Below are 10,299 nucleotides of genomic sequence, written 5' to 3'. Positions count from 1 at the left end.
GGGGCAACACTGGCCTCAGCTGCACTTCCTGGCATACTTTCCCAGGCTACCATCTGAACAGCCAGGGGCAGAGGGAAGAACTTGGGGCATGAAAATCAGAAGGCACCTTGAGCCTAAGTTGAAATGTTGAGGGGATGGTGCATTTCGGAGATCCCTGGACAGTGGCATTGGGGAGTGGCTAGGATTCCCACTGAGGGATGGCTGCCAGACCTAAGTTGCTGAGACTTTCCTGTGTGACCAGGGACAGATGTAGTCTCTCTTCACACCTCAAGCATCTCCACATTCAAAATCTTAAGAGTCTGAATGGGTCCCACCCCAGGGATGGGGGAGCCAGTGAGAGGAAGGGGCACTAGAGGACTGTAAAAGAGAAATCGGGGTTCACTGGGGGCAGGACAGCCTGTGCAAAGGCACAGAGTTTGGTGTTTGGGGGAGCAGAGTGGGTGGAGGCAAACTGAGATGCTTGCACTCAAGAGACCATAGAAATGTCTAGGTAGGGTATGACTGGGACCCCCCCATCATAGATGGCATTGGCATGATACAAAAGGGTACCAAGGCCAGGGAGGTGAGGTTGTGGGTGCCACCTGGTTCTGCCAGCTTCTCAGTCATTATCAGCAATGCCATGTGCCTGCCCAGGGTCAGACCAGCCTCTGGGTCCTGGGGTATTCCTAATTGGTCAGAGACCCTCCAGGGACTCAGCTACCTCCATACAACCACTGTCAGGCTTGCATTTCCTGAGCGCCTGCCTTGTGGAAACAGGCACCCAGCACAGCCCATGCTATGGACATCAATCACCCAGAGCCAGGAGGTGAAACCTCTTTGTCCCACAACACTTGCTGGGTAGCCTACTCGGGAACCTTCTACCCAGGGTGGTGGTGGGCAGCCCAAGTCTGATCTGGCTCAGGAAGGACCCTCAACGAGGATAATCTGGGGCAGGCATCCCCTCCAACTCCATCACTCAATCCCTCACCACCCTCCAGTACTACAGCCCTTATATAGGGCTGGTGGGAGGAGAGGCAGCCTTCCCTCAAGCCCTGGGCCCAGTGCTCAGGGCCTCAAAGCTGCCTGGAGCCCGATGCCCTTTGTGTCCCACTGCACTCCGTGTGCCTTCTCTTGGAGCCAGAGCGCACGAAGCCAGGCCACCTGGGCTGTCTCTACAGTGGCTGTTGGGCATGCCACCTGCTTGTCAATGTCCTGGGTGTGGGGTCCACCACAGCTCTGTCCTTGGTTGCATGGACTGTCTCTCAGGTGTCCTAATCCTTGGAGACACTTGACAGGTGAAGCAGAAGGGTGGGTCCAGGCAGGTCTTGGCTTTGAGCAAGATGGCTGCAGCAGGCCCACAAGAGAATCCAACTGGTCCTGGAGCCCCAATGCATGGGGACCCCTCTTGGCTCCTCTTGGTAATGATGGGACAACTCTCAGTGGCTCCGTCCTCTGGGGCTGAGGCACATGGAGCAAAGACGCGAGATCAAGTAGGAAAGATCCTTTTATTGGGGTGGACATGGAGCACGCACCAGTCCATGATAAAATGACTTAAGAGAAAGATCCAGAAGGGCTGACTTCTCCCCATTGTGCATTCTCACAGCAGGGTCCAGGCACAGAATAGGTCCTGGTGGAACTGGAGTCAAGGCCAAGTCTTTAAGGCCAGACCAGGGAGAAAGGCCCCACCCCGTCAACCAGCTGCAACAGGGCGCATCTCTAGACAGCTGTAGACACACTCTGGTTCTCCAGAGGACTGGGGAGCAGAAGGAGGGGATCTGGGATGGGGTGGTGAATAACAATGTTTTTTTAAGAAGCATCTACCAACATCACACTACTGGGTCTGATGTCCCCTTTAACCATCGCTCAGTACATTTTACAGCATAAATAAAGACTCGAGGAAAATAAATACATCGGCTCCTATGAGGTTGGAAGTGGTGTGCATGGCGGGGTGTGGGCAAGCGGGCCGGCAGGGTGGGCGGGCAGGGTGCTTACAACACAGTAGGTGGGTGAGGAGCAGACAAGACAGGAGGCACCTATGGGGGAGCATAAGTCTTAAGTGTCCTCATGCATGTCTGGGCTGTCGGTCCGTGCGACCTTGCGAGGGGGTGCTGAACTCTCGCCTTCGAGGTCCACTTGCTCCTGGTCTCTCTTCTTGGCAGCGTTCTGGGAGATGGGGGAAGGAGGGCCATTGAGAATTCATCTGGGTACTTCCTCAAATCCTGCTGCAGGGGTCACAAAGCTAGGCCTGGAGCAGGGTGGTAAACCCAGGGGCCCTGGCTGGGCAATCCCTCCTACTACCAGACCGGCCCCACTAAGCCACAGTCCCCTGGGGCTGCAGGCCTGCAGTGGGCACTGCAAGGAGTCACCATGGCTCACAACAACCCATGTACAACCCAAAATGCTCAGTGGAGTGACGCACCCTGCTAAGGACAAAGGAATCTCATGGGCCCAGAGGAGCCCAGGGGAGCCCATGCACTGCCACAGAAGAGGAAAGTGGCCCAGTGTGGAGAAACCTTTCCCCACTGGCAGGAATCAATGACTGAGTAAGGGGCCAGCATGGGCAAGGAGCTTGAGTTTCATAAGCAGTCACTTCATCATGTGGTCCCCCTTCAATCCTGACCAGAGCAGATTGCTATCAGATTCAATGTTAGGAGCAAAAACCAAACTGACCTCATTATAAATAATGAGATTTCCAATAAAGAAAGAGAAAAATGTCCTGCATGTTAAAAAAGGCAATCTTGCTTGACCGGGGGTAGCGCAGTAGACAGAGCATCAACCTGGGGTGCTGATGACCTAGGCTTGAAATCCCAAGGTCACCAGCTTGAATGCAGGCTCATCCAGCTTGAGCGCAGGGTTGCTGGCTTGAGCACAGGATTATAGACATGACCCCACAGTCACTGGCTTGAGCCCAAAGGTTGCTGGCTTAAAGCCTAAGGTCGCTGGCTTGAGTAAGGGATCACTGGCTCAGCTGGAGCCCCCCAGTCAAGGCACATATGAGAAAGCAATCAATGAACAACTAAAGTGCCACAACTACATATTAGCTGATACTTCTCATCTCTCTCCCTTCCTGTCTGTCCTCCCCTCCCTCCCTTGCTCCCTGCCTCCCTCTCTCCCTCCCCTCCCTCTAAAAAAATAAAAATAAAAAGGCAGTATCTTGGGGGGAGGGTAGGAAAGGTAACTTTCACAGCAGCCACACCCTCTTGTATTGCCTGAATTTTAATCGTGTGCACGTTTGCCACTGAACAAAGATTCCAGATAATCACACTAGAGTCGATATACCTCCAGGGCTGTGCTGGCTGCAGGCAGCAGAAGCTAAGCCTTGTAGGTGCCTGAGCCTTGGTACAGCTGACAAGCCTTGCCTATCCTGAGCACCAGAGCTCTGTGGCTTTTGCACAGCCATTCCCTCCTCTGGAACACTCCTCTCTCCTGGATTGCCTACCAAACTCCTATTCAGCCCTCAAGACTCCACTTGAACCCCTGGTCTCCCAGACCCCTGTCCTTCTTATCCTCACTTAGAATCCCTGTTATCCCTGAATCCCAGCACTCAAATCTCACATGCCTTACCTTTTTGTCCCATTGCTGATGCAGGTAGCGCAAAAGGATGTTTGTTTTTTCTGTCACAATGACTGAGGAGGAAAGACAAAGTTTTAGGAAGAGGCAGCAGGGAGATGGCCCAACTTCCATGATGGCTAGCACTGCCCCTCCCAGGATAGTGCTCGTCCCTCCTTGGCCTCCAGGACCATTTCTGCCCTGAGTGGCCTTACTGGAACTCAAGTCAGTATCCCAACATGGGAGATTTCAGGAAGCCTAGCATTTTCTCTCCTGAGCCCACAGCCACTGCCTGGGGCTGGAGCCAGCTGCTCCCCAAGGGGCTGGATGTGGATACCAATGTGCAGAGATGAAGAGGGATCATGCAGAAAGCCACGCTTTCCACAGCTTCCAAGGACTGGGAGCTGACTGGCATCCCATAAGTCACCTCCTGCACCACGCTCCAACCTTTCCCCTCAGCAACCTGGATGAGAGAGAGTGACAGGCCACTTACTCTGTTCAGATGGGTACTCCCGCGTGGGCAGGTAGACTGAGGGGCGTCGATTCTGCAGGAGGGTCCAGAAGAGGTGTGTTAGGAGTGTGAGATAACTAGGATCCCCTCACCCCTTGACTCGGCAACCACCCTCCAACGCAGATCAGAAGATGGACAAAGATCTTTAGGTGGGGCTGGGCCTGAAGACTGGCCTCTATTCACAGCGAAATAATCATGGGGTGGCACACATTATCCCCAGCCCCTTTCCCCGCACAGCTCCGTTCACTTGCACTCACCGAGGCTTTACACACAGAGTCGGCATGAAATCGACTAAAATTGCTTTTGTTGTAGACGGGCAATCCTTTCAAAAAATCTGCCTAAAAAATAGGGAAGACGGTAAGTGAGAAACCCTGCAGGGGCCAGCCCTGGAGCATCTGCAGCAGTGGGTGGGACTTCTAGGTGACTTCATTTCCTTCTTTCTGTCCTTTTGTAAGTTTCCCAGAATGCATGCTTCAGCTAGCCACCTGATGTGTAAGCTGTCATGACCAGAAAAAGTAACCAACCCCAAGGGAAGTATACATTCTATCTTGGGGTCTTCGCTAAATGGGAAAACAGGCTCAGAGAGCACAGACCATTATAAAGTCATACCACAAGTGAGCAGCAGGGTAGAGAGTTGGAACAGGCCTGCCTAACTGCAGATCTGTCCTGTGTGCTTGTTGGATATTAAACTCCCAGTCTCGTCTCCATTTAACTACCTTTAATAGACACCCAGATGGAGAATGGTTTATTCACCCTAAGAAATCCTACAGGCTAGCATGACAATAAACACGGGTGGAAACCAGGAGCCGGGGTGAAGGAGACAGGGAAGCCAGGACACAGGCTGCCACGACATAGAACTGGGAGCCCAGGGTTGACTGGCTTCTGAATTTCAAGAAAGCTCAGAAATCCAACTTAAATGTGTCAGGTTTTTAAAGTTGACTTTTTCCTAAAGCACTGTGCGGACCAAGGTCAGCTCAGGGGCTGCTTCTGGGGTCCCCACATCCAAAGGTTGCCCCACAAAGCAGGATGGCCTCCCAGGGTGAGGCCAGAGACCAAGAAGGAACAGACTGCTCCTCCCTGCCACCTGCTGGCTGGGGCAGAGGCTCAGCACCAGAGGTCTCAGGCCCACAAGGTGCTGGAAAGCCAGCAACAGAATTCATTCACAGCTTGACTCTTGAAAAGTTCTTTGTCCCCTGACATCTGGGGTCAGCTGGACAAGCAAGGGTGAGGGCTCTGGAGCAAGAGGGCCCTGACTCTAGGTGCAGGGCAGGGGAGGAAATGAGACTTAGTTACAGATGGACAAATAAAGGCCAATTGGAGCCATGTCCACCTCAGGAAACTGAGGCATGAGAGCATGGTGATGCAAGGGGAAGGATCAAGGCCAAGAACTGTGGGCAAGGGAGTGACTTCCTAGTAGAACAAGAGTACAATATTGTTGCCTGACCAGGCGGTGGTGCAGTGGATAGAGCATCAGACTGGGACGTGGAGGACCCAGGTTCAAAACCCCGAGATCGCTAGCTTGAGCCCAGGGTTGCTGGCTTGAGCAAGGGGTCACTCACTCTGCTGCAGCCCCCCAGTCAAGGAACATATGAGAAAGCAATCAATAGACAACTAAGGTTCACAACTGTCTCCCTTCCCGTCTGTCTGTCCCTACCTGTCCCTCTCTCTGTCAAAAAAAACAAAAACAAAAAAAAAACTTTGTGATGAATAAAGACACAAAACTTATGAACTGAGTTAAAAAAAATTTTTTTTTCAATGTACAACACTGTTATCATGCTTGGAATGGGACAGCCAGGGAGAGAGAGATTTGCCACATGGCCTGGCCCACAGAGGCTTCCCAATCTGGAATCACTCCGTCATAAGAATAAGGAAACTGCCTGGCCAGGCGGTGGCGCAGTGGATAGAGCGTCGGACTGGGATGCGGAGGACCCAGGTTCGAGACCCCGAGGTTGCCAGCTTGAGCGCGGGCTCATCTGATTTGAGCAAAAGCTCACCAGCTTGGACCCAAGGTCACTGGCTCGAGCAAGGGGTTACTCCGTCTGCTGAAGGCTCACGGTCAAGGCACATATGAGAAAGCAATCAATGAACAACTAAGATGTCTCAACGAAAAACTAATGATTGATGCTTCTCATCTCTCACCGTTCCTGTCTGTCTGTCCCTGTCTATCCCTCTCTCTGACTCTCACTCTCTGTATTAAAAAAAAAAAAAGGCCCTGCCGGTTGGCTCAGTGGTAGAGCGTCGGCCTGGCGTGCGGAAGTCCCGGGTTTGATTCCCGGCCAGGGCACACAGGAGAGGCGCCCATCTGCTTCTCTACCCCTCCCCCTCTCCTTCCTCTCTGTCTCTCTCTTCCCCTCCCGCAGCCAAGGCTCCATTGGAGCAAAAAGATGGCCCGGGCGCTGGGGATGGCTCCTTGGCCTCTGCCCCAGGCGCTAGAGTGGCTCTGGTCACGACAGAGCACCGCCCCGGATGGGCAGAGCATCGCCCCCTGGTGGGCGTGCCGGGTGGATCCCGGTCGGGCGCATGCGGGGAGTCTGTCTGACTGCCTCCCAGTTTCCAGCTTCAGAAAAATATAAAAAAAAAATAAATAAATAAAAATAAAGGGTTTAAAAAAAAAAAAGAATAAGAAAACTGAGGCAGAAAGGTCATATGACACTCATTTGAGATCATCCAACCCCAATAAGAAAATGAGGAAGGTGATTTGAATCCAGGTTTGCCCAACCTCAAAGGCCAAGCTCGTATTATGTGACATGCCAATGGCTCAGCTTCCTCATCTAAAACCTAAAGGCTTGCCCAGGCCAGTTAGCTCAGCTGGTTAAGACCACTGATGGAAAGGTTGTAGGTTCAATACTTTGTCAGGGCACACATAGGAGGCAGGCAATAAAACCCATGACTGAGTGGAACAAATGGTTCTCTTCCTCCTCCCCTCCTCTCCCTTCCTCTCTCTGTCTCTCTAAAAAAGTCCTGGCCGGATAGCTCTGGAGCATCAACCCAGAGCACAGAGGTTGCCAGTTAAATTCCCTGATCAGGGCACATACAGAAGCAACTCAATGTTCCTGTCTCTCTCAAAAAAAAGGAAAGAAGGAAGGAAGGAGGGAGGGAAGGAGGGAGGGAGGGAGGGAGGGAGGGAGGGAGGGAGGGAGGGAGGGAGGGAGGGAGGAAGGAAGGAAAAGAAAAGAAAAATCCAAAGGCTCAGAGCTCCTAGAGGCTATGTTAACCATTCCTTCATGGGGTGGGGGGGTAGGGATCCATCCTCATGCCTGAGCCTAGGTGCTAACTCTTGGGGAGCTGCTGTTCAGATGATCTGCCATCACTCTCTGGGCAGGCAGGAGCAGGTGTCCTCACCTCTAGGGGAGCCCCAGGGAGACCTCAGGAGGACAGGCCAGCCAGGGATGCTGGAATGTGGACAGGCCTCTTGCTCCCACTCAGGAGGTGGTTCTTCCATCTGGTTAACCTACTGTCCAAAGTCCCTCAACCCTGCCTCCCCTGACACAGTTCCCCTGCCCAGGTTGGCCTGAGACTATGGGGCCAGCCTCATCCAGCAAGTCAGTCTTTCTCAGGCCCTTAATATATAGCAAGCCCATGCCAGGCACCGGGGCGCTGGGAAGGCACAACAGACCTATCTGCTCTTAGCCTCAGGAGCACCCAATGCAAAGAACACAGATATGGATCCAACAGCTGCACAGTAAATGCAAAATGACCCTGAGGGCAGGGTACCATGAGAAGCTATATGAGGCCCAGACAGTGGGGAGAAGCTTTTCTGGTCTGGGGTGATCAGAGAGGGCTGCTGAGCAACAATGATACAAGCACTGAGACCTGATGCATGAGGAGGGGTCCTTGTCCCAGCTCAAAGCCCTCCATAGCTCTGGCTGGACTTGGTCCTCACTGGCCTCCTGCTACACACACTTTCAGCCCATGCTGTCCCACCCTCCAGGAGTACTCTTTTCTCCATGTGGGAAACACCTGCCAACCTCTCTACCTAGCTCAACAAACCTCCCTGCCCCTTCCCTCTCCTGCTTCCACACCTCAGAGACCTCTGCCAGAGCCACCCTCATACCCTGAGGTCATCCAATTACATGTCTTCCCTGGACTGGCAGCTCCCTAAGGGCAGAGAGAAAGGCAGGGTTAACTCTACCCTGGGTCTGATGGGACTCACATAGGGCTGGCAGAAGAGTGGTGAGAGATTCAGGAGTCTAGACCTCACTCGATCCTCTCTGGCTGTGTCACCTCCCAGCCTGGTGGCCTCTTTGGTGAATCAGGGAGGATCACAACAGGATCCCCTCCCCGGGTTGTTCTGAGTCTCAATAAGAAAACATAGGGAAAGAGTTTTGCACAGAGATCCCTAGAAGGTAGCTGTTAGCATCGATGCTGAATAAATGTATGAAGACAGGATTCTGCCAGTACTTTCTGTTAGCTAAGCAGGAAAACAAGGCTTCAGACATGGGGAGAAATCTTGACCTCAGCCAGACAAATCCTAGCCACAGCTGGGTCCAGAAGCCATCCAATGCCTCAGCAAACACTCACTGAATATCTGTGTGTCAGTCCCCAAGTGTCCCACCCAAAACAAAACAGTCGTATGCTAAGAGAGAGACACTGAGGCCGCAGTCACAAAGGGGGCCCTCTGAGGTGATGCTCACAGGAGGAAGAGCATTCCAAGCAGGAACAGCATGTGCAAAGGCACAGGAGTGGCAGGGACTTGGAGTGTGAGGAGGTGAAAACAAGGCCAGTGTGGCTGGAGTTCAGGGAGGGAGGAGTATAGAGCCTGGAGATGAGGTCATAGAGGTGGGCAGGAACCGTGGGTGCTAGGGCTTCATCTGGGTTACAAAAGGGAGCTCCTAGAATGTTTGTAAGTTAGAAAGTGTTATGATCTGATTTACACCTTCAAAAACTTCCTCTGGTTTCAGGTGAATTATAAACTGCAAGGAGGGCAGGGTGAAGGCAAGAAGAGCAGGGAGGAGCTTGCGGCAGGCCTCCAGACAGGATATGGCAATGCCTGGACCAGGGTGAGGCACACGGATGGATTCATGATGTGTTCTGGAGGCAGAATCAACAGAGCCCTCTTTTTGGATGGGGTTTGGGTGATGAGGCTGCAGTAATGAATCAAGAACAGCACACAAGGGTGGGTCCCCACACTCTAGAAACCCACTTTCCCATCTCCTTGCTGACCAAGTCTTCTTTTGCCTATTCCCAACACATCTCAAAGGCTGTGACTTGTGGGCTGGGGTTTTGACTTGTCCAGACAAAAGCCTCCCTCACCCCTGTCAGCCCTGATAGGATGCCAAATAGCAGGAGGTGGGGGGAAGGAAGAACTCCATCCCAACACTGAGGCTGGGTTACCATCCCACATTACAGGTTGGGGAACCAAACCCCAAGAATCAGAATACCGAGATCCCAGGATGAGAGAATGGCCCAAAGAGAATTTTAAACTCCCAACTACCAGGTGGCATTACCCCCACTTCAACTACCAGGAAACAGGTGGGAGTGGATGTCTCCAGCGGGAGTCACTAAGCTTGTCCTTATCTGTTAACTTCACTACCTTAAACCCTTTACATCAGTTTCCTAAACTGTCACAACCTTTTAAAGTCTGAACAATTACTAATACCCATTTATCAGGTAAGGGGTCTGGGGATTGGAGAGATAAAGTTGCTCCCTTTTAAGGACAGATCGGGCCCTGAATGATGGGTGTGGGGTCAGGGCTCTGGGGGACCGAGACAGTCACGATGTCAAGCACCCTTCCCCTCCCTGACGCCCAAACCGGCCTGCCAAACCCTCCTAAATAGGAGAGGCCCAGGCACGACGCGCCGAGGACGAGGCCAAAGCTGGGGGTCTCAGGGAAACCCCATCCCCACTCTAGGCGATTTCAAGGGGTACGGCGACCCGGAAATGAATGAGGTATCAGGGCCTAAAATCCTAGGTGGGGGTCAAGGATCGGAGAAGCCCAGGCGGGGTCTGCAGAAAGCTCATAGCAAGATCCAGAGATCTAAGGTCATAGGTCAGAGGGAGGGGCGGGGTCGGGCCTGAGGGTCCAGGCTAGGTGGGGTGGTTCCTGTATTACTGGAGAAGGGTGGGTCCGCGGCGCCATCTTGTCGAGCGAATGGGTAGTACGGGCCTTGCGGCTGTCCTTACCATCTTCTGCTTCCTCCGTCGCCGCCTCAGCTGCCGCCTCAGCCGCCGCCGCCGCCACCACAGCCGCCTTCTTAGCCGCCGCCGCACAGTAACTTCCAGCTACGATACAGCGCACCTTGATGGCGCCGTCGCCCTCC

The 10,299-nt window shown here is 53.1% G+C and overlaps 1 protein-coding gene across 1 annotated transcript; it reads right to left on the bottom strand.

Moving 5' to 3' along the window:
- Positions 1-1,797: 1,797 nt before the first annotated feature.
- On the bottom strand, positions 1,798-10,299 carry DDA1 (DET1 and DDB1 associated 1). The gene is made up of 5 exons (XM_066349343.1): positions 10,163-10,299; positions 4,297-4,377; positions 4,022-4,073; positions 3,544-3,605; positions 1,798-2,142 (listed from the first exon to the last, which is right to left on the bottom strand). Exons 1-5 carry the CDS (start codon positions 10,163-10,165, stop codon positions 2,032-2,034), a joined length of 309 nt encoding a protein of 102 aa, XP_066205440.1. The 5' UTR covers positions 10,166-10,299; the 3' UTR covers positions 1,798-2,031.

Source organism: Saccopteryx leptura, chromosome 1 (assembly GCF_036850995.1).
Source record: "Saccopteryx leptura isolate mSacLep1 chromosome 1, mSacLep1_pri_phased_curated, whole genome shotgun sequence".
NCBI lineage: Eukaryota > Metazoa > Chordata > Mammalia > Chiroptera > Emballonuridae > Saccopteryx > Saccopteryx leptura.
This window is presented reverse-complemented; position numbering and strand designations above follow the sequence as displayed.